The 23,759-nt window shown below is 51.8% G+C and overlaps 1 protein-coding gene across 1 annotated transcript; it reads left to right on the top strand.

The window, feature by feature from the left end:
- The first annotated feature begins 2,077 nt into the window (after positions 1–2,077).
- Positions 2,078–3,974, top strand: SYNDIG1L (synapse differentiation inducing 1 like). The gene is made up of 3 exons (XM_032837422.1): positions 2,078–2,550; positions 3,276–3,416; positions 3,595–3,974. Exons 1-3 carry the CDS (start codon positions 2,134–2,136, stop codon positions 3,751–3,753), a joined length of 717 nt encoding a protein of 238 aa, XP_032693313.1. The 5' UTR covers positions 2,078–2,133; the 3' UTR covers positions 3,754–3,974.
- The last annotated feature ends 19,785 nt before the right edge of the window (positions 3,975–23,759 follow it).

The following is a 23,759-nucleotide window of genomic DNA, read 5'->3' as shown; positions in this document are numbered from 1 at the left end:
CCCAACGTCTCCAGCCCCACCTTGCCCCCTGGGTGAAGAGTTGGGCATTTGGGCCCCAACGCCCTTCTTTGGGTTCCTCCATGATTCTGTTAGATATTCTTGGAGCCCCAGCCCCGGAGGGAACTGCTGTCAGGGCTCCGAGCCTCTGAGGCCTGGGCAGCCTCCTCTTGATCCATTGGCTCCATCCTCCCTCCTAGCAGGCCAGCCAGGGGACCCTGCCACCCCCATGGACTCACCCTCAATGGGCCTCTCCAGTCTTGCCTGGCCCTCCCCAACCCATCCCTCTGTCCCACTCCCCATTATTCCTGGGGCCCTCCTCTGTCTGCAAGTTTCCCAAAAACCAGCTTTCTGGAATCCAGCCACTTCTCTTGGGGCAGAAAGAGAAATGACCAGCCTCTGGCTGTGGATTCTTGATGGGGTGTGGGACTGGGGAGAGGGCCGAGACAAACCCATCCCTGGGGGGCCGAAATCCCTCCCCATGCTTTTCCCTTTACCGTCGGGCCAGAAATGACCCTGGACAAGTAGAGACTGATGCCCAGAAGTAAGTGCAGCTGCCCCCCCCACTTATAATGGGCAACAGCGTCTCGGCCATCTCCCGATCCTCAGAACAGCCTTGTTGGGCTGGGATTATCATCTGTATTTTACAGCTGGGGAAACCCAGAAGGCCATGATTATTTTCCCAAAGTACCAAGGGCAGGACCCACTCTCCGATCTTCAGATTACCAATCCAGGGCAAGACATGACTCTATCACCCTTCAACTACTATGGACCTGGGAGGGAGAGTGCAGGGTCCCTGGGGCCACCTGGCCTGCCCCTTTCCTCTCTCCACATCCCATTTCTATCTGCCACACCGCAGAGTGTGTGTAGTTTTGTGGTACACACACTCACAGGCTGCCTTTCCCTCCTTCAGAGAGCCCTGAGCACCTACTCTGTGCCCTTCCCAAGTCCTCAGGACTGGCTGAAGAGAACAAGGTAGCCCGACAGGGCGTCCACACACAAGTCTATGAGCATATCTGTGCTTCCAGCTGGCGTGTACAAGTCTAGACTTCAGTGCCCAGGAGGCCCTGCCTTAGACCTCCAGGATTTCCCAAAGCCACAATTTGCTTAGAGGGAAGATAATTTTAAGGTTCATCCCCCTAAGACTATAACTGGGGAGTAGCATCCTCCCCTGGGAGGAATGGAAGGCGGTGAGCCCTTGCCCACTGACTCTGAGCTAAGCACTGTCCCACCCAACCCCCAAACAAACCCTCCCTCAACCCAATTTCCCACCTGCTACCAGTTCTTGTCAATATCTCCCCACTACTGAGTTCCAGTTGTCCTCAGCTGACCTGAAGCCATGGCAAAGCCCCCTACAGGTGTCACAGTGAGCCCAGCCCTCTCCAAGCCACTCCCCACCCACAGCCACGGGAAGACTTTCAGACCCAAATCGCATCCTGTCACTCCTGCCAAGACCCCTGAAGCCCCCTTAGGCCTAAACAGGGCTGTGTGCTCTGACCCCACACCCAACTCACCCCTCCCTCTCCACCCTGAGAGGCACCAGCCTTCTCCCAGGCTCTCAGAGCTACCATCCTTGCTCTGGCCTCTGCAGGACACGTGTTCCCCCTCCCTTTGCCTTGCCAGCTGGGCCTCTTTCTCCGGCCATCGGGGCCAGACCCTTCCCTGTGCCTTTGCGTCCATCTGTCCCTTGCTCGTTCTTATACCCCTGCTGTCCTTCAGGGAAGGTTTCCTCAGCGCTATGAGCTCTGTGGAGACAGTGTGCCTCCTCCCGCCTCTCCCTGCTCCCTGGCTTTCTCACCTCTGTGTCCCCAACACCTGCATTGTGCCTGGCAGGGAGCTGATGCCAACCATTATGTGTTCGCAGGCTAGACGAATGAGCCAGCTCTGTGGGGTAAGTCCTGCTGCTGCGCCCCCTGTGTGGACAAAGAAAAGGACACCTGAGAAGAGAAGCAGCCAGCTCAAGGTCGCACAGCTGGCTGGTGCCACAGGCAGGGTCTGGAAGCCTGTGTTCTTAAACGTTTCCGGCCGCGCACCGCGCACCCAGGTCTCAGCGTCTGTCTGTCTTGCTCATCCAGCAGGCTCTCTGAGGACGGCTCCGCTGGCGCAGGCTCCCTTCCCCAGAGCTGGCCCAGAACCATGGAGAGTCTGAGCGAACTGCAGAATCCTCTGCTGCCTCAGAGCCCCGCCCCGCTCCAGGGCCCCTACCCCTACCGCGAGGCTTCGCCCAGCTGGTCATGCCAAGAGAAGCTTTACTCCTACCTCCTGGGTGCTGCTGGCTCCGCTCGTCCCCACCAGCTCCTGGACCCGGGGTCCCTGCAGCTGGCCGTGGAGGCCTGGTACAGGCCCAGCTGCCTCCTGGGGAGGGACAAGGTCAAGGAACCCAGAGCAAGCAGCTGTGAGACCAGCTTCACAGAGAACAAGGAGCTCCAGGCTGGGCCCACAGAGCGGTGCACAGAAGCGGGCCAAGAGGAAGAGGATATCACCATCCAGACGGTGTCCTACGGGGTTCAGGAGGAGCTGCAGGGCCAGGAGAATGACCAGGAGGAGGTGGAGGTGAGTGCCTGTGTTCAAAATGCAGATCCCCTGGCCAAGCTCTAAGGGTTGAGATTCGGTGAACCTGGCTTGGGGCCCAAGAATCTGTATGTTACCAGAGAAAAAGTACTTTGGCACAGGTTTGAGAAACACACACTTGGGTTGGCGACTGAATTTTTTTAATAGCATTTATTGATCTTGTTTGCTTAATTATATAAGTAATTTAAAAGTACAGAAAACCCCTGGAAGAGAATACTAGTATTTGAGTAGATGATGTTCTAGTCATTTTCCATTCAATGTCTTTCTCCCACCCTACTCTGCCCAAAAGATCTTGCTGTACACTGTTTTATCACCAGGTTCTTCTCTCTAGACGACATATTTCAGTGTGGTTCCATGTCATTTAACATTTGTCTACAAGGCAATCTTTAAGGGTTCCATGGTGTCCCATTGTACGTTCTCCCATCACTCATAACTTGATCTCCTGGTCATTGGGCACTGAGACTCTCCCCTTCTTTCACAATTACTAATCCAATGATGCACGTGCCTGTACGTACACACTTGCATTCTTTCTCTGTATGCTTGTGCCAATTCCTAAGAAGGGAATCAGTGGGTCACAGTTAAGGCTTCAGGTAGAAAGCATGGAGCCCGGTCACTCCCAGCCACAGCAGACGACACTACCCGTGGCCCCACAGGCTTGCCATCCGTGATCCTGGCTATGGTCGCAAAAACCCACTCGTGTTTTGCAGAGTGATGTGACCTCGACGGACAGTGAAAGTGAAGACAACTTCGTGGCGCTGCCCCCCAGGGACCACCTGGGCCTTACTATCTTCTCCATGCTCTGCTGCTTCTGGCCCCTGGGCATTGCTGCCTTCTACTTCTCCCAGGGGGTAAGAGCACGAGGGGCATAGGGCATCTGCTCCAGCCCCTTCCCTCCACCGGAGGGCTTGACCAAAGATGGAGGAGGATGGGGAGGCCTTTGTGCAGGAGGGGGTTGGAGCCCAGTGGGCTGGGGCTACGTTGCCCGAGGTGGGGATGCCCCTTTCACCAGCGCCTCTCTCTCCCTAGACCAGCAAGGCCATCTCCAAGGGAGACTTCCGCCTGGCCAGCACCACCTCCCGCAGGGCCCTCTTCCTGGCCACACTCTCCATCGCCGTGGGCGCCGGTCTCTATGTGGCTGTGGTGGTGGCGCTGGCGGCTTACATGTCCCAGAACGGCCATGGCTAGTGGCCAGGAGGGCCTGGCATCCTGACTCCCCGGCTCCGTCTGAAGAGACAATGGGACTTGGGGTCACAGACCTTCAGGAGCGCCAGGGCCCCTCAAGACAACCTGCCACCCCAGCTTGTGGGGGAGGCCTCCCAGGCTGCAACCTGCAGGGCTCCGCTGTCCCTTCTCGTCCCTGGCCCCCCGGTCCCAGAGCAAAGCCAAGGCCACCACCCACTAGCCCAGGCTATGTCAGGAAGCAGGAGAGAGTAGGGCTGCCCACCAAGCCATCCAGGCAGGACCTACCTCTGGCTTGAGGCTAGCCGGGAGCTCAGCCTCTTCTGCCCACCCAAGAGGGTCACCTGTCCTGCCAGCAGCCCACTCCCTTGCTCGGCCAGCCTCTCTGCAGAGAAAAAACTGGAGGTTACCTGAAGAGAAAAGGACACCTGGGGGCAGGGGATCTGACTCAGTTCTTTCCACTAATGGGCATCTCCACTCTGGGGACAATCTGAGCTTCCCCAACTCCACTCTCTGGCCCCCTGAGGCCAACACCCCAGCCAACCAAGAAGGAAATATACAGACACACAGGGGGCCCCTAGCTCTTTCTGGCTCTCCCCTACGGGTTTATGAGACATCACAGATTGTAGATAAAGAAGCGTGCCAGCCATGTAAAGTGCAAGCAAGGCAGGTTCTCTGAACTTCCTTGCGCAGGAACAAAAGGCAGATGTGATGACAAAGTCCTGAAACATTGCCAGGCCACATGGGCCTCTCCACTCCAACCCTAGTCCCCACCCCCATCATCCTCTTCTGGGCTCCTCCTGGGTGGCCCTGAGCTAATGCCATCCCAGAGAGAGAGTGTCATCAGCCCACCAGCCAAGAAGCATAGGGCCCCGGATCCGGCCCTCTGAGAAAGCAATGAGGAAAGACTCTGGGACATAGTATAAGTGAGGGGAGGGATACAGGACTAACATGGCTGCTGAGCAGCCAGCAGTGCTCAGAAGGCTTCCTGGAAGAGTTGTCCCTTGAGCAAGGTCTAGAGGGATGAGGAAAATGTTCCCAGGGAATTCATTTTCCCATAACCCTTGGTATTCATGAACAGGGACATGGCAGGAATCTCCCAAGCTGTTTGGATTTTGCCTTGAGCATCTGGGCTAGAGCCAAACTACAGCCATTTCTGAGGGCTCCACCCACTCAGAGAAAGAGGTTGGGCAGCATGTGTCTCAAAGACCAGTGATGTCTTCCCACTTCTGAATGCTGGGAGTCAGTGGTGGGCCCCTGGCCAGCTTCCTTCACCGACATTCCTACCCAGAGCTACTCTCAATAGGGAACATCCAGAATTTTAGAAGCATCCAGGCAGCCAGGAGGACAGGACTGTGTAGGCTCAAGCAAAAGACCCAACTGTGCGGGATCTGGGGACCCGGTCGTTCCCAGGCTGCATCCAGAGCCCAGACCTGTGAATCCACCACTGAACCACCTGGTCCCATCACCCTCCCCTCCCACTCCCTGCATCCCCTGAAGTCCCACAGGCCCAGGATCAGCAGTTTTAATATCCCATTGTTGTATATATTTATCCTTGTAATAAACATTTCTGTAACACCGGGTGCCCTCTGGGCCTCTTAGTGTCCCCGCCTGCCTCCACCTTTACCCACAGCCCACTGACCTCCAAGACTGACCTCCAACCCCATCGTGGCTGCTCTGGGCTCTGGCAGTCTTCTCCAGAAGGCCATAGCAGGAGGGGTGGTCAGGGTACTCCCCCAATCCCCTGTCCCAGGACCTCTCTGCTCAGAGTAGCCTGGATGCAGAGTGGTAGTCAGCACCAGATTCCATTCGAGACAAGACAACATCCATGCCTAAGCAAAAATCCCTTCTAGGCTAGAGAGGTCGGGGGAGGGGTGAGTGAGGTTTCACTGAGCTGCCTGCAGCTATCAGGAGGGGATTCAGGGCCCAGGGGGGCCCCAAGGAGCCCCAGTCCCCTGGTGTCCATTCTTAAGTCCCATCATGTACCCCCTGTACCCCCCTCCACATACCTGCATGAACTCCCCCTCCTGAGCATTGCTCTGGGACAGTACGGGGAGGAAGCCACCTCCACTTTGGGCCCCAGGCTCCACACCAGATCTCCAGCACCCTCTCACTTCCAGGTCCCCAGAAACCTGCCTGGACCGGCAGAGGGACCAGCTCTAGATGGTTCCTAAATGACTGCACGGAGGGTCCTGGGGGAGGTAGGAGAGGCTCACCCCCCACCTGCACGTGCCTGCTGGCGAGATGCAGCTTTGCTTGCTTACACATACGTGTGCTGTGCGGGCTGGAGGCCCCTGAGACAGAGATCGGTGCCAGTCATGTATGACGGGCTGCCCTTGGGAGATCGTCTGGGGAAGGAAAAAGGAGGCAGATCTGGGCAAGCGGAGGTCAGGCTGCAAGGCAGCCCCAAATGCAGTGGGGTCTGGAGCCAGGATACCCTTCAGGGTTGACCTAAGTTGGGACAAAGGGCTAGGACTTTATACCATCTCAGCAAATGGTTGTTGGATGTGGGCCACCCAGGAAAAGAGAATGGCCTGAGCGAGGACGCTTTCTTCAGCTGGGGCTTGCCCTGAGGCTGTTTGCCAGGCCCTGTAGCAGCTAGAGGACCAAGCCCATCATTGCTGTAGGGGCCCTGAGGGGGGGGGGCCATCACTGCACCTGCCACACCCACCACAGAGCTGCGGACCTGGTGGTGTTACAGAGATCCCCTCAGCACTTAGCTCCACACACGGGAGGCTGCTCCCAGGCAACTCTGTGACACTAGGCCAAAGACAAGCCAAAGTGCCAGAGAGCCAACAGCCAAGTCAAGAGGCGTCAACCGGTGACAGATGGGAGTTGGTGGGCTTTCTGACCTCTGGAAGGGAGCCCTCTGGCTCCCGTGTCTCCCCCGCGGGTTGACTGTCAGATGCCCATGGCAGTGGTTTGCTGGAGACCATGGCCCTCCCTGGCTGCCTTCCTCCCCGGACCGTCTTCCTCACTACCCTTACCATGCTATCTGGGGTTCTCTACCTGCAATTGAATCCTTGTCTCTGCGTGGGCTTCTGGGGGCACCCGAACCCAGGCACATGCATCCCACGTATGGGGGTACATATATGTAGCCACATGTGCACACCCATGTACCCACACGCATGCACATACATCCCTGCAGGCCCAGGCAGGCAGTCCCGCACACACACACCGGTACAGCCCACAGGCACACAAATACTGCAGACCCACACTCACAGACGTGCCCACACACGCAGCACACACGTGTGCAAGGGGTGAAGGAGACCCAGTGTCTGAGGCGTGTCCCCTGGCCCTGCTCGCCGTGCGGTCTCACCCCATGGCCAGTCTGGCTGGGCCCCAGAACGGGCAGTGTGCGGCACACACAGCGGTCCAGGCCCTGCCTCGTGTCCCGCATGATACCTGCCTCCTTCCCCGCCCTCCAGAATGGTTCGAAGAAACCAGATGATTTCCTGTGTTCACCTCCGTCCTGCTCCCCCGCCTTTGTACTCCCTCTTTTACCCCAGGAGCAAATGCAGGCTCTGCAGGAGAAAATGAAATCAGAAACAGAGCCCCCAGGGGCTTCCCTCCCACACAGCCCTCTAGGAAGGGCGCATCCCGTGGAACCTGGGGTCCGGGATCAGTCCCGGCAGCAGGGGCAGGGCCCCCTCCCCGTCCTGCTGAGGCCTGCCTCCGGGCGCGCCTAGGGCACTGTCGGCCTCCTGCTACCCAGCTCTGCCTGAGGCTCCCGGGAGGAGGGGGAGCTTGCTGTCACCACCACCCCCCCAGACTGACTTCTCAGGCTGGCAGGGGTGCGGGGGGCAGGGAGGGTCCCCTGGGTAAAGGTGCCCGTGACGAGCCGCAGCGCCAGCACATCTGTGCAAATATTACCAATTATTTTCCTCACTATAAACACCCAGCAGGAAGGCAGGGAAGCAACCAACCCAAACTGTTTAAAATAGAAAGTGAAATTGCGGCACAGGGAAGTCGGGGCAGCAAGCAGAGAAGGAGCCCGGCACGAAGAATCCGGGGTCTCCCCCCAGCCCCTGCCAGCTGCCCCTTCAACTGCACCTGCTCCTGGCTGCTCCGCCCCCCCCCGCCCCCCCCCCCCCCAGCACCGCCCTGCAGCTCCACCCCAGCTTTCTCCTCCTCTAGACAGGAAGAGCATAGGGGAAAATCCTCATCTGCGGCCTGGGGGCCAGGAGGGAGTGGGGTGCCAAGCAGGCCCCCAGGGGGAGGAAAGATGGCTGAGGAAGGCGGCCACAGCAGCCCCAGCGCCAGGCTGCCCGGCCCGTGTTGCGGGCCACTGCTGGGCTAGTTCGTGCAGTGGCCAGGCCACGAAGCACGGTGCTGTGTGTGTGGACCGGGGTTGCAGGGGAAGCCTCCCTTGTGGCCACAGGCCTTGGGAGGCTGGGCCAAGTGGAAACAGTGACCTGCCAGCAGTTCCAAGGGAAAGGAATTTTTCTGATGGTGGAAACGGCAAGAAAGTTGCCAGTGGGGCCCAGGCAGCCTTTCCTGTCAGTCAGTCCGTCCACACCACAGGGCCGGCAGTCCACAGGTCTCCCATAGGCTCCCACGGCTTGTCAAAACATTGAAACATTTCTGAACTAGTCAATAAATAGGCCCTGCCCCCAAGCCCTCCAAATGTTTCCCTTTCCTGACCCCTGAGCCCTTCCAACAGTACTACCCAGCTGGCTCCCCAGGAATAAAGGGTTAGCAGCCCCCCTACCCCAAATGCCCTGGTCCACACCTGGGCTGCCCTGACTGCCCCCCAGAAAGGGGGCTTTAGGCAAAACCCACCCCCCCTTAGCATTACGCTCCTGTCACTGCTGCTCTGCAGCGTCTCTGCGCACCTCCCAGGCCACCCAGACGATGGGGCGGGGAGCGGGGTGAGAGCGTGCTGGGACACGGATCTGTGACCCAAGTTGTCATGGTTGCAAATCCTGAAAGTCACAGTAGGAAAGGACCCAGTCACAGTCCCCCATGCTACAAACGAGAAAACCGAGGCCCAGAGAGGGAGGTGAGTGGCCCAAGGTCACCCAACAATTTGTTAAGCCAAGTGCAGGCCTTGCCTCCCAGGCCGTGGGATTGCTAAGCTAGGCTCGTGATTGTCCAACTGCCGTGAAAACACAGAAAACTCACGGATGACCGATGCTGCCCTGTGAATATTAACACGCCCGCTTCCTTCAGCCTTCCCCCCCCCACCCCAGGGCTGTTTCCTGCTTCAAAGGCTTCCCTCCCTGGGGCTGACACTTGGGTCCTTCTATTTTGGTGGAATGGCAGGGGTGGGGCAGGAGGATGACAGTCTCGCCTCGCCCTCCCTGACCCAAGCTCACAGCAGACACCCCTCCCCCGGGTGCTCTCACATCCTCTCTGCAAGCCATAGGGGAGGCCATACTCTCGGGGCGGGGGTGCCCCACGGAGACACTCAGATGTTCTGAGCGGGCGTTGGGGGGTGGCTGGGGGGCACTCCTGCCGCCCATCTGCATTTCCAACCTACATCCCTTGAACTGCTTTTACCTCTCTCCCTCTAAAGAACCAGGCAGGCTTCAAAGCCACTTCTAGCTCCATGAGGAAATAAGAAAGAAAGAAATTGCCAGAGCGCAGGGTGCCTGAGCAGCGGCCAGGAAGGGGACGGAGAGGATAGCAGACATGTGTACAGCGGTGGGCAGAGCCCGGAGTGAAGCAGCAGGGCCGGGCTGTGCTGACAGCATCTTCAGGGCACCAGGCCATGACACTCCTGTCCCTTCCGGGGGGAGAGACTGAGGCTGGCCAGGCCCTCTTTCCTCCGAGTTCCACAGCTCCGTGAGGGGGACCTGGGCCTCTGGGAGACTGCGGGGCCCCACCCTCACCTGCCCATCGCCTACTGCCCCACACCCTCCCTCATCAGCCCCCAGCGCCCCCACTTCTTCCCCGTCCCAACTCCTGAGGCCGACTCCTGGCCATCTTCCCTTCTTCTTCCCTCCAGCCCTGTCCCAGCCACCTGGGATACAGAGGGGATGACAGTCGCCGATCTGGAGCCAGACTGCCCAGCTCACAGCCTTGCTTCCGGGCCCCCTGGGGCGTTCTCCCCTCGGGAAAATTGGGCTCCTGGTGGTGAGCGCCCCACGGGGTCTCTGGGTCTGTTGTGCGAATGCACACTGGCCTCCTACAGGAGCCTTGGCTTTCCAGTCAGTTCTCTGTGCAAAATATTGTCCCACAATCATCCTGGTGTTCCTGGGCCTTGTAGACCCCTGAGCCCATCTCGGCTGGTAGCAGGCTGAGGACCCGGGCCTGTCTCCTGGGTTCCATGATCTGCCTCTGCCCCCTGACCTTTTCCTTCAAGCTGATGAAAATCTGCCAAGACTCGGGGCGCCTGGGTGGCTCAGTGGGTTAGAGCCTCTGCCTTCAGCTCAGGTCATGATCCCGGGGTCCTAGGATCGATCCCCGCATCGGGCTCTCTGCTCAGCAGGGAGCCTGCTTCCCCTCTTCTCTCTCTGCCTGCCTCTCTGCCTACTTGTGATCTCTGTCTGTCAAATAAATAAAAATAAATTTAAAAAAAAAAAAAAAGAAAAAAAATCTGCCAAGACTCAGTTCTAGAAAATCCCATCTTCCCTGTAGTCCTTTCTGGCAACTACCCCTCCTCCCATGCACACACCCACACCCAAACCAAACAGAACTATCCGCCCCTCTCATGAACACCACAGCACCCGTTCAGACGGCCACATCCGTGGAGCTGTTTGCTCCTCGGACGGTGGGGTTCACGTCAGATCCCAGCATCCCTGGGTGAGGTGTGGGGCCTCCTGCTTTCAGTAGATGCCACCCGACCAAAGAGGGTCCGGGTCAGGATTCTCTGTGCTGCATTTTCTTTCTCAGAGGGGAGAACCAACCATTTTTTGGAGGAGACAGGAGCCAGGGCTGGGGCGGGTGGTGTCTCTAGGTGGGAGGGTAGAGGATAACACAGACCAGTGGCAGCAGAATAGACCCCCGGGGGTGAATAGGGACAGAGCGTAGGACTGTCACACACCTCCTCCTACCTGTCATCGGGGATGCCCCAAAGACCGTGGTGAGGTCTGCGCTCCGCAGGAAGATCTAAGCAATGGGGTAAAGAAGCCAGAACGGCTGCTTGCTTTCATCCCTTCTGGTTTCCTCAAAGCTCTGGGCAGAGAAGAGAGAAGAGGTTCTTTCTCAATTTCCTGTGCTCCCAAATTAGGCCCTGGGTCACTTCCACCCATCCTCTGAAGGAGCACACACATCACAGAGCCACTGGACTGTCCACTGCCACCTTTGAAGGTCAAGGTTGGAGACCTCACCTTCACCAGATCCCGCCACTCGACCTCCCCCAAATCTCCCTGATCTGTCTACTTCTCCCCATCTCTGTGGCCAAACCCCAGTCCAAGATCCTCCATCAGCTCTCACTTAGGATCCTGCAAAACTTCCTGGATGTTGTGACATTTGCTACAACGTGAAAGGAGCTTGAGGACATCACGCTCAGTGAAATAAGCCAGTTACAAAAAGACAAGTACTCCAAGATGCCACTTGTAGAGGCACCCAGAGTTGTCCGACTCACAGAAACTGTAAGTGACATTGGTTTGCCAAGGGCTGCAGGGAGAGGAAATGGCGAGTTGTCTAACATGCATGGAGTTTCAGTTTTGCAAGATGAAAAAGTTCCAGAGACCAGTGGCACAATGTCGTAAATAGACTTAACACTAATGAACTGTCTGCTTCAAAGTGGACAAAATGATAGATTTTATATTGTGTGTTTTGTACCATAATTTTTAAAAGCCTAGAGCCAGTAATAACTATTATTGTAAAGGAATACTCTAATACTGTTAGAAATCTGTTCAATCTCTTTTGAGAGTTTATTTTGATGCCCAGATAGAGGACAATTTATGTGAACAAAAACAAATTAAACTACATAAATTGAAACATAATAATAGGGGCGCCTGGCTGGCTCAGTCAGTGAAGCGTCTGCTTTTGGCTCAGGTCACGATCCCAGGGTCCTGGGATCGAGTCCCATATTGGCTCTTTGGTCAGCGGGGAGCTGCTTCTCCCTCTGCCTGCCTCTCCCCCCTACTTGTACACTCTCTCTCGCTCTCTCTCTGTCTCTCTCTCTCTGACAAATAAATAAAATATATAAAAATATATATCTAAAAAAAAGAAAAAATAAATAAAAGAAACTGATGTCCAAGAAGATAAAGAAACTGCCCTTGGTCACAAGCTAGCAGCTAGGAAGATAGAACTCAGGCCGTCTGGCTCGACTGTCCACGTGCCTTGGCCATTACCCCATCCTGCCCAAGTCTGATGCCACAAGAGTCAGATATATATCTCTCCCACCCATTTCCCTCCTTGTCTTCTCCCATTGCTTCTTTCTTCTTCCCTTCCCTAAATGACACTGGGCAGGGGTTAGGATCATGGAGAGAGAACCACGTGTTTACTCACCATGCATTTTAGGGACTATTTACTCCCTGTAATTCAAGAAACGCAGAAAACCTGCCCAGGACCTGTCAGGCCACTTGGTGGATGAAGACCAAGAACAAGCTTTTGGCCCCTTCTGAGTGGCCAGTGAGAGGCAGGGAGGACAGAGCCAGAGGACCCTACAGCCCACTTAGGTGCGATCCAGAACAGATGCCCAGAAAGAGAGCAGGAATCTTGGGAAACAAAATTGCCAGGGCCTGAGAGGTAGAGCACGTGGTCATGGACAGGGCTGGTGGAAGCACCAGAGACACAGGAAAGCAAGCATGAGGCTTCCCCTCTGTTCCCCAAAATGCTACCCCATGCCCAGGGGGCAGGTCAGCGGCCACCCTGCCCATGCAGGGGAACTGCGTGTCACCAAAGGAAGTTGGGAGAGATGGTGCTGGAGCACAGGTCCCCAGGGAGGGTTACCTGCTTAGGTGGGACGAAGCGGGGATCTGCTCAACCACAGACAACAAATGAAAGGCGACCTCAGGTTTCAGACTCGAATTGTTGAATGCCCTCACGGTCCCACCTAGTGGGCCTACGCTTTCTTGTATTAATCCATATTTTATAGGCAGGAAAATGAGGCTCAGAAAAGGAAGGCAAATCACCCCCACCAGCTGGGAAGTTGGGGGACCTTAAAATTAACTGTCAAGTCTTCAGTCTTTCACCCTCTGTGCCTCAAACCCCATCAACCCAGCAAGGGTGGGTAGGAAAGTAAAATAAATACGCAGGAGCAGAGAGCAGCCTCCACTCCACTCCAAGAGGCTGCGACAATTCTTCATTCTCTCCTTTACCCAAATGTGGGCAGGGGCTGCCTCTCATTATCTGAGCAGAGAAACATCTCAGAACTCACCAGCCCTCTACCCAGCACCCCCTGACAGCTCCAGACCCCCTCTTTCCCTGAGCCCCAAGCCTGCAAGGGAGAAGTGATGAGCGGGTGGCCTCCCTGGGGTGGCCTAGGGACGATGCCCCACTCAAAAGTGCCAATTAAAGACAAGCATCCTGGGGGAGCTGCTGGGCTCCCTGCCACTTAAAGCACCCCCCGTACCTTAGCAGTCTGCCCAGGAAGCCTCAGGGAGCTGCCTGCCAGGACCTCCTCACTCAAGGATCGGGGGCCAGGAGCCAGGCTGGTGAACCTGGAGCTGTGCTGCCGTCCCTAACAGCCAGGAAGCCTGTGTCGCTCCCACTCCCTCCCCAGACTCTGCTCAGCCTCCCAACCACCCTCCATCAGTGAGCATCAGTTAAATACTGACTCAGCGTCTATTAAGCAGGGAACAGTCTACTACGGTCTCCAGGGCAGAATGAGTCTCCTTTCTTCAGAAAGGAAGCAACTGGAGATGGCCTCCCCACTGGTCCTTTTACCACACCAAGCGTGCTCTTGTCTGGTGGGGCCTTTGCACCTGCTGGTCCTGGTCCTTCCACCTGATATCTGCTCTGCTTGGCTCGCACAAATGTCGCCGCCTCTTAGAGACCCTCCCTGGCCACCTCACCCCTAACCATTTACCTACCCTGTTGTTCTTCACAGCTCTATCCCTGCCTGATATTTTATTACCTGTGTTTGTCAGCCTTCCTCCATTGCCATGCAAACTCCATAAGGACTCCCGAGTCTTGCTCATGGCTGACTGAATCCTCAGTGCTTAGAACAGGGACTCATTCTCAGTAAAGATCTGTTCTGCAAATGGGAACTGCGTTCTAGCTCTATTCTAGCTGGGACCAGCTCTGTGTCCCCAGGAGAGCCTTTCCCCTCCATCTCCCTAGGCTGCCCTTTAAAATGCGAAAGGATTAGTGGTTTCTAATACAGTCTTAATTGGAGTCCCTAAGTCCCTGGGGAAGGAGGGCCCACAAGCTATTTTTTTTAATTGAAGTGAAATTCTCCTAACATGAAATTAACCATTTTAAAGCGAACAATTCGGTGGCATTTAGTGTATTGACAGTGTTGCCCAACTACCTCCTCTATCCAGTTCCAAAACACTGTCATCACCCCAAAATGAAATCCCATGCCCATTAGACTGCTGCTCCCCTTGCCCCCCCCCCCCCGCCCCTGGCCCCCACCAATGTGAGCTCTGTCTCTATGGATTTCCGTATTGGGAATATTTCACATATGGAATCGTACTGTTTGTGACCTTCTATGTCTGGCTTCTCTCACTTAACATAATGTTTCTAAGGTTCATCCACATAGTAGCCTGCATCAGTACTTAACTTTTTTTATGGCTGAACAATATTCTGTTGTATGGACACACCATAACTTGCTTATCCTTCCATCCGTTGACCTGAGCTACTTTGAAAAGCTCTTCCAAAGACCATACCATCTGACTAAAATAACATTTAATAGACAAAAGCTTATAAAACAGGGACAGGGAGCCTGTGTGACTTAGTTGGTTATGGCTCCTACTGTTGGTTTTGGCTCAGGTCCTGATCTCATGGTCGTGAGGTCAAGCCCCATGTCGGGCTCTGCGTCTCCCTCTTCCTCTGCTCCTCCCCCCACTCTACCACACTGTCTCTCTCTCTTGCTCTCTTAAATAAATAAGGAAAATCTTAAAAAATAAATAAATACAATAAAACAGGGGCCATATAACAAAAGCAATGCTTGAGGTTTCGAGGGCCTGACTCCACAATTCTGTAACCGGCCCCATAGACACAGCCTCCATCTGGGGGCACTTAGAGCAGCCCAGGACCCAGTGGAGGCATGGTACATGCTTCATCTTTTCACTCCTCACCCTCAACCTTGCCAAGGTAGAGACTATAGTTACAACTCATGCAGGTAAGGAAACGGAGACACTTACTGCTCGAGGTCGTGCAGGTAATAGTGGTCCTGGAGTTGGCACCAGAGCCTGGATCCTGGATCTGGAGGATGAATCCTTGATCCCCAGTGTGCTCTATGCCTGGAGCCCTCGGATGACCTCTTGGTCACACCTCACCATGAAGAAATGCCAGCAAGGGGCTAGAGGAGTGGAGCAGACGTGGGATCTGAGTGGAGGAGCGCAAGGGACGCTGATGTCGGGGACAACCACCTACCTCAAGGGCTGTTGAGACATTTACATGAGATCAGGTATGAAAATGCCAATCTCGGTGCCCATTGCATTCATAATGACTAATATATATTGATTCAGAGGAAGGGGAGGTCAAGTTCGTAGCAGACGGAAAACACCTAAGCTCCCGATTTCTCAAAAAGCTTCTGCTCTAAAGAGGAGAAGAGGTCCACTCCAGTGACCCCAGTAAAGTCACTTTGGTGTGTGGGCTTCAGTTTTATCCTCTATAAAATGCTCCCTCTGCGTTTCACACGTACCCTCTGAAAGCCCGACTTCAATCATCTGTTTCTGTCTGTACACATCTCCTTATTCTACCATGCCCTCTTCAAGGCAGAGACGCTATCTGCTTATCTGTGAACCAACCCCCCAGCCCCAAGGGAGCTCAAAAAATCTTTGTAAGGTAAACAAATGCATAGTGAACTCTGAGGCTCCTTCCAGCCCCGAACTTCATATCTGCGATTCCTGTTCAACAAATAATCCACCATGGACTGGTCCATCCTGCAGGACCCACAGAGATATGCCATCCCCAGGACTCCAAGAACACCCACTGGTAGAAAATCGACTTTTAGGAATTCACACCGCAGATATCCTCGCCCACGTGCCTAAAGAGGTAGGTTCCGGTGTACTCGCGGACTCATGGTGCTGTGGTAGCATTCAGAGATCAGGAACAGTCCAGGTGCCCATCAAGAGAGACCTGGTTACAGAAATGCTAGCGCAGTCATCTAAGGGAATGCTATGCGGACATTACAAAAACGAGGTAGGCTAAGATAAACCAATATATAATCTCTGAGAAAGATGCTTGAGTACAAAAAGAAATTTACAGAAGTCTACTTATCATGCTATTTGTGTATTGTGGTTTTGTTGGTTTTTAAATCTTTTTTTAAAGATTTTGGTGGGGTATCTGAGTGGCTCAGTGGGTTAAGCCTCTGCCTTCGACTCGGGTCATGATCTCAGGGTCCTGGGATCGAGCCCCACATCGGGATCTCTGCTCTTCGGGGAGCCTGCTTCCCCCTCTCTCTCTGCCTGCCTGCTTGTGGTCTCTCTCTCTCTCAAATAAATAAATAAAATCTTTTTTTAATTAAAAAAAAAGATTTTATTTATTTATTTGAGAGAGAAAGAGAGCACAACAGCCTGTGGGACAGGGAGGGAGAGAGAGGAAGAGAAGCAGACTCCCTGAGGAACAGGGAACCTGACATGGGGCTCGATCCCAGGACCCTGGGATCATGACCTGAGCCAAACCAACTGAGCCACCCAGGGGGTCCCATATGTATTGTGTTTTTAAAGAAATACATCCATGCTTGTAAGTGCAGAGTCTAACTCTAGAACAGAGGAGGCGGATAAATTATGTTAGCCACAAATGGAAGCAAACTATGTAACTTAACTTTTCTCAGCATACCCATTAAAAGATGAAAAGAAACAAGTGAAATTAATTTTAACATATTTTATTCAACCCAATATATCTAAACTGGCATCATTTTAACATATATCAATGTTTTAAATTACTTTTTCCAAGTTGATTAAGTTATAATTGTGTATTTTAAGATAATTAAAAAGATATTTTATATTCTTTTTTTTTGTACTAAGTCTTTGAAATCTGGCATGTATCTTACACTTAAAACAGACTTCAGGGGCACCTGGGTGGCACAGTCAGTTAAGCATCTGACTCTTGGCTTTGGCTCAGGTTCAGATCCTGACCTCAGGTCATGACCTCAGGGTCGTGAGAAGGCCTGCTTCCAACTCCATACTCAGCAGAGTCCGCTTAAGATTCTCTCTCCCTCTCTGTCTGCCCCTCCCCAGCTTGCTTGCTCGCTCTCTCTCTCTCAAATCTTTAAATCTAAAATCTTTAAAATATGTATATATATATATATATATTTTTTTTTTTTTTTTCAGGGACATCTGGGTGGCTCAGTCATTAAGAGTCCACTTTCAGGGCTCCTGGGTGGCTCAGTTGGTTAAGCGACTGCCTTCAGTTCAGGTCGTGATCCTGGAGTCCCGGAATCGAGTCCCACATCAGACTCCCTGCTTGGCAGGGAGTCTGCTTCTCCCGCTGACCTTTCTCCACTCATGTTCTCTCTCTCTCTCAAATAAATAAATAAAATCTTAAAAAAAAAAAAAAAAAGAGTCTGCTTTGAGCTCAGGTCATGACTCCTGGATCCTGGAATTGAGCTCTGCTCAGTGGGGAGCCTGCTTCTCCCTCTGCCTGCTCCCCCTGCTTGTGTGCTCTCTCTCTCTCCCTCTGACAAATAAATTTTAAAATATTAAAAAAAATAAAATTATAGGGGCGCCTGGGGGACTCAGTGTGTTAAAGCCTCTGCCTTCGGCTCGGGTCATGATCCCAGGGTCCTGGGATCGAGCCCTGCATCGGGCTCTCTGCTCAGCAGGGAGCCTGCTTCCTCCTCTCTCTCTCTCTGCCTGCCTCTCCGCCTACTTGTGATCTCTGTCTGTCAAATAAATAAATAAAATATTTAAAAAAAATAAATGAAATTATATATATATACATATATATGTGTGCGTGTGCGTGTGTGTGTATATATATATATCAATTCAAATAGCCACATTTTATGTGTTCAGTAGTCATGTATAACAAGTAGCTATCATATGGGACTTCAAAAGGTAGTAATAAGAGTTGCCCCTGGGAGAAGATTTTGAAGAATTTAAAACCATAGAAGGAAGAAGTAACTTTCATTATATGTCCTTTTGTTGTTGTTGTTTGTTTGTTTAAAGATTTTATTTATTTATTCGACAAAGATCACAAGTAGGCAGAGAGAGAGGAGGAAGCAGGCTACCTGCTGAGCAGAGAGCCCGATGTGGGGCTCGATCCCAGGACCCTGGGATCATGACCTGAGCCGAAGGCAGAGGCTTTAACCTACTGAGCCACCCAGGCACCCCTGTTGTTGTTGTTTTTTTAAGATTTTTATTTATGGGGCGCCTGGGTGGCTCAGTGGGTTAAGTCTCTTCCTTCGGCTCAAGCCATGATCTCAGGGTCGTGGGATCGAGCCCCACATCGGTCTCGCTGCTCAGCGGGAAGCCTGCTTCCCCCTCTCTCTCTGCCTGCCTCTCTGCCTACTTGTGATCTCTCTCTCTGTCAAATGAATAAATAAAATCTTAAAAAAAAAAGATTTTTATTTATTTATTTATTTGAGAGACAGATAGCGAGAGAGAAAGAGAGAGCACAGAAGGAGAGTGAGGAGGAGAAGCAGGCTCTCTGCTGAGCAGGGAACCCAATGTGGGGCTCGATCCCAGGACCCCGGGATCCTGACCTGAGCCAAAGGCAGACATTTAACTAACTGAGCCACCCAGGTGCCCCTGTTCTTTTGTTCTGTTTGACTTTTTTCCCAGGTGCATGAATCACCTATTTTTTTAAGACCTACAACCTTTAAAGAAAAACACAGAAAAGTTAGGGGGAAAAAAAAAAAAAAACAGAAAAAGCAGTGATCGCAGAAGCAGGAAGATACCCCAAACATGCAGGTGCAATGTCAGGGAGGTCGAAAGAGGAGAGCTTTCCAGAAGATGAGGAGGAGGAAGTGGAAGAGGCAGTGCCTGGAGGGGACTTCAGATCTGGCAGCGGGGATGCCACTCCTCACGCACAGGTGACATTTGAGGGCTGTATCAGGAGTGGACGGAGCTGGAATGAGACTGGAGAGGGTTCAGACACGGAGGCAGGGAGGTGTGGCCCTCTCTGCAGAGGAGACAGACAGACTCAAACGTGGGAGCCCAACAGCAGTGACTCAGAGGTGGCTCAGGGGCTAAAGGCTGCTGGGGACGGCCCCCTGAGTGGGAAGGGCGTGCCAGGAGGCCAGGAGAGAACAGGTGTTTCAGGCAGTAAGCCTGGGCCTGGCACCAGCCTCGTGCTGGGGAGTGGAGAGGAGCCCAGCCTGGCTGGAACCGGGGATGCTAGGGGAGAACAACCGTATCAGCTTGGCTAACAGTCAACTTCGTAATCTCGTTGGGGACAGACCCCTTGGAGAATGTGATGACAGCTAAGGACCCTCCCCAGCAGAAGACACATTTGCACACACAATTTTAGTGCACACAGCTTCAAGCCATGCTCAGAGCCTCTGAAGGCCACTCCAGATCACGAAACCTGCTGTAACCAATCCACTGTGACCTCCAAGACGTGGCCCAGAGTCCTCACCTGCCACGCACAATCTGGCCCCCACCATCTGCCCTGATCTCAACCTCTGCCCACCTCCTCCCCATTCCCCAGAGCCACGTGCCACAGCCCTTTGTCGCTGACCCCAGGATACCCTCTCTGTATCAGGAACTCTCCCTCCTCTTCCTCGCCATTCAGAGGCTGCCTCTCTCCCCCAGGCACATTTAATGACCCCTTCCAGTTTGCACAGCCCTCCAGGTAAGTGTTGCATGTCATTATGGTTTGTTTGTGTATTTGATCTGTTCCTTCTTCTCGCCCATGCAAGTTTTATGCAGCCTGAGGGCCAGGATCTAATCTGAGCCATAGCAGGTGACCTGATAAATGAATGAATTCAAATGTCACTGAATCAGGGAAGAGACCCTAGGAGCCGTTGAGGACCCAAAGAAGGGTTTTTAGGGGCTATGGTTGGATATTGGACCATGTTTTTAAAGTTCATCCATGTCGTAGCAAATATCAGAACTTCATTCTTTCTCATGGATAAATAATATTCCATTATATGAAATATACATTTTGTTTATCCATTCATCTATTGATGATCACATTTGGATCTTTTCTACCTTTTGGCTATCGTGAGTAATACTGCTCTGAAAACTGGAATACAAGCATGTTTGAGTATGTTTTCAGATTTTTTGGATATACACCAAGGAGTGAATTTTCTGGGTCAGACGGTGCTATGGACTGAATGGTGTCCCTCAAAAGTCATATGCGGAAGCCCTTTCCCCGACCGTGATGACGTTTGGATGGGGGACATTTTGGAAAATAGTAGGTCTTAGGAGTGGAGCCCTGGTGATGGGATTAGGGCTCCCGTAAGAACACAAGACGGTTCTCCCCTCTCTGCCACAGCAGCAAGCAACAGGAAGGCAGCCAGCACAAGCCAGAAAAAGTGCTCTCGCCAGCCCCCGAGCATGTTTGCACCCTGATCTCAGACTTCCCAGCCTCCAGAAGTGTGAGAGTAAGTGTTTGTTGTCTAAGTCACCCAGTCTATAGTAAATTGTTACAGCAGCCTGCACTGAGACGTGGCACTTCTATTAACCTTTGGAGGAAACACCAAACCGTTTTCCACAGTGGCCACACCACTTCACATTCCCACCAGCAACGTACGAGGGTTCCGATTTCTTCACAGCCTCAAAAACACTTGGTATTTGCTGTTCATTTCCTTTCTTTTTTTTTAACTGGAGGTTTTTTTTTTTTTTTAAGATATCATTTATTTATTTGACAGACAGAAAGATCACAAGCAGGCAGAGAGAGATGGGGGGAAGCAGACTCCCCACTGAGCAGAGAGCCCGATGCGGGACTTGATCCCCGGACCCTGAAATCATGACCTGAGCCAAAGGCAGAGGCTTAATCCACTGAGCCACCCAGGCGCCCCTCCTTTTTTTGTTTTATAGGCATTCTAGTGAATGTGCAGTGGCATCTCATTGTGACTCTGACCCACATTTCCTGAATGACCAATGAGGGTGAAGATGTCTTCACGTGCTTATTGGCCATTTTTGTCTCTTATTTGGAGAAATGTCTATTCAAATGCTCATTTTTAAAAATTACATTGTTCGGGGGCCACTGGGTGACAGAGTTGATGAGTATCTGACTCTTGGTTTCTGCTCAGGCGGGTCGGGGGGTTGGGCCCCACGTGGGGCTTCAACCTCGGCACAGAGTCTGCTTGAGATTCTCTCTCCCCTCCCTCTGCCTCCCCCCAACCCACACTCACGCACACATGCGTGCACATGCTCTCTCTCTCTCTCTGGAATAAATAAATCTTTTTTATTAAATAAAAATTATGTTGTCTCTTTGTTGTTGAGTTGTAAGAGCTTTTTAATATATTCTGGATATTAAACTCTTTTTTTAAAGACTATTTATTTATTTATTTGACAGAGAGAGAGATCACAAGTAGGCAGAAAGGCAGGCAAGGGGGGGGGCGGAAGCAGGCTCCCCGCTGAGCAGAGAGTCTGATGCGGGGCTCGATCCCAGGACCCTGAGATCATGACCTGAGCTGAAGGCAGAGGCTTAACCCACTGAGCCACCCAGGCACCCCTAAACTCCTTTTTTTAAGATTTATTTATTTATTTATTGAGACATTGAGAGAGAGAGAGAGAGAGAGAGCATGCAGGGTTGGGGAAGGGCAAAGGAGAGGAAGACAGAGAATCTCAAGCAGACTCCTCACTGAGCAGGGAGCCCAATGTGGGGGGCTCTATCTCACACCCCAAGATCATGATCTGAGCTAAAATCAAGAGTCAGACACTTAACCACCTGAGCAGCCCAGGCGCCCTGGATATTAAACTCTTATCAGACATATGATTGGAAAATAGATTCTCCCATTCTGTAGATTGTCTTTAATTTTTTATTTTTTAATGATTTTATTTATTTGACAGAAAGGACGAGCAGGGGGGAAGGTCATAGTGAGAGGGAGAAGTAGGTTCCCTGCTGACCGAGGAGCCTGACTCGGGACTCGATCGCTGGACCCTGAGATCATGACCTGAGCTGAAGGCAGACGCTTAACCAACTGAGCCACCCAGGCACCCCTGTAGGTTGTCTTTTTACTTTCTTTGTAATGTCCTTTGATGGAAAAAAGTTTTTGATTTTTACAAAACCCAGTGTTTCATGTTGCTTATGCTTTTGATGTCAAAGAAGCCACTTCCAAATCTGAAGTCATCAAGATTTGCCCATATATTTTCTTCTAATAGTTTCACGGTTTTAGCTCTTATATTTATGTTGTTGATCCATTTTAAGTTAATTTTTTACATGGAATAAGGACACCATTCATTGAAGAGACCATTCTTTCCCCCATTGAATGGTCTTGGCACCCCTGTTGAAAGTCAACCAATTACGGGTATTTTAGATTTGTTTCTGGAATCTCAATTCTGTTCCATCATTCTCTGTGTCTGTCCTTATCCCGGTACCACACTGTTTTTATTACTGTTGCTGTGTGATAAGTTTTGAAATCCAAAAATGTGAGTCTTCCAACTTTTTCTTTCTCAATTATTGTTTTGGCTGTTCAGGGTCCCTTGAAATTTCATACGAGTGTGAGAATCAGCTGTTCCATTTCTGCGGTGGCGGGGGAAGGGCTATGGGGTTTTAATAGGGATTGCATTGAATTCGTAGATTGCTTTGGGGAACATTCCCACCTTAACAATACTAAGGTTTTCCACCCATGAATGCAAGATATATCTTTCCATTTATTTAAGTCTTTTTTAAATGTCTTTCAGCTTATAGTTTCCAGTGTGCTAGTCTTTCACTTCTTGGTTAAACACATTCCGTGGTATTTTATTCTTTTAGATGCTATTGTAGATGGAATTGTTTTTCTTAATTTCCTTTTCAGATTGTTCATCGTTGGTATATAGGAACACGACTGGTTTTTGTGCCCTGCAACTTGGCAGAGTTTGTCACGAGCCCTGGTCGGTTTTCTGGTGGATTCTTTAGCATTTTCTATATATAAAATGTCATCTGCAAATATAGTTTTACTTCTTCCTTTCTAATCTGGGTGTCTCATTTCACCCAACTTCCCCTAAGACTAACAACTCACATGAGCATGTGTAATGATCACAATGGGTACAATGTCACTCCCTACAGGGCTTACCCAGATCTCACCCATTTCCCCCTAATATCCTTTTTCTGTTCCAGGATCCAATCCTGGTCCACACTGTGTTTCTTTGCAGTGTCCCCTTAGTCTCCTCCAACCCGTAACAGTTCCTCAGTCTTATTTATCCTCTGTGACCTTCAGACTTTTGTAGAGTCCTGCTCATTTATTATATGGAATGTACGTAGGATGCCTCTCGATTTTAGCTTGTCTGGTGTCTTCTTGGGATTGGTTCGAGGTTCTACATTTCTGGCAGGAACTCAGCAGAAGTTATATGCCTTGTTATCAGTATTAAGCTCGATCTCTAGATTCCATTGGTGTCTGTCAGGTTTCTCCACTATAAAAAGTTACTATTTTGGTCCTTTTCCTAAGAAGAAAAGGGATGGCATTGAAGGATTTTAAGCAGGTGACTCATTTAGATGTGCATTTCAACAATGGTCCCTGACAGTGGCATGAACGTGGGGAAGATCCATTTGGCATTTCTGTAGTTCAATCAGCGATGATGGAAGTAAGGAGGAGTGGATAGATTTTTTTAGAGATTTAGAAGGTTAAATCCTAGGGCAGGTTCATGAGATCATGCAGAATTTCTGATTTAATTGGTTTGCAACTGGGCTTGGATCAACCTAGTTTTAAAAGCACCCAGGTGCTGGGGCACCTGGCCAGCTCAGTTGGTAGGGCCTAAGACTCTTGATCTACGGGTTGTGAGTTTGAGTTTCACGTTGGGGGTGGAGGTTACTTTAAAAAAAACCACCCAGGTGATTGTAATGTTCAACAACAATGAGATGACTACAGATAACCGAACCCAAAGCCAGGGAGCCTAGACGCTAAGCTTAGCCAG

The sequence above is a fragment of the Lontra canadensis genome, unplaced genomic scaffold (assembly GCF_010015895.1).
Source record: "Lontra canadensis isolate GAN:19392208 unplaced genomic scaffold, GSC_riverotter_1.0 scaffold98, whole genome shotgun sequence".
Classification (NCBI taxonomy): domain Eukaryota; kingdom Metazoa; phylum Chordata; class Mammalia; order Carnivora; family Mustelidae; genus Lontra; species Lontra canadensis.
The sequence above is the reverse complement of the archived record's forward strand: the minus strand, read 5'-3'. Positions and strand labels throughout refer to the sequence as shown.

Excerpts from the sequence above, each read along its gene's own strand:
- SYNDIG1L (XM_032837422.1), top strand. The coding sequence starts at position 2,134 with ATGGAGAGTCTGAGCGAACTGCAGAATCCTCTGCTGCCTCAGAGCCCC. Across the intron at positions 2,551-3,275 it reads ATGACCAGGAGGAGGTGGAG|AGTGATGTGACCTCGACGGA; the intron begins GTGAGTGCCTGT and ends CGTGTTTTGCAG. Across the intron at positions 3,417-3,594 it reads CCTTCTACTTCTCCCAGGGG|ACCAGCAAGGCCATCTCCAA; the intron begins GTAAGAGCACGA and ends CTCTCTCCCTAG.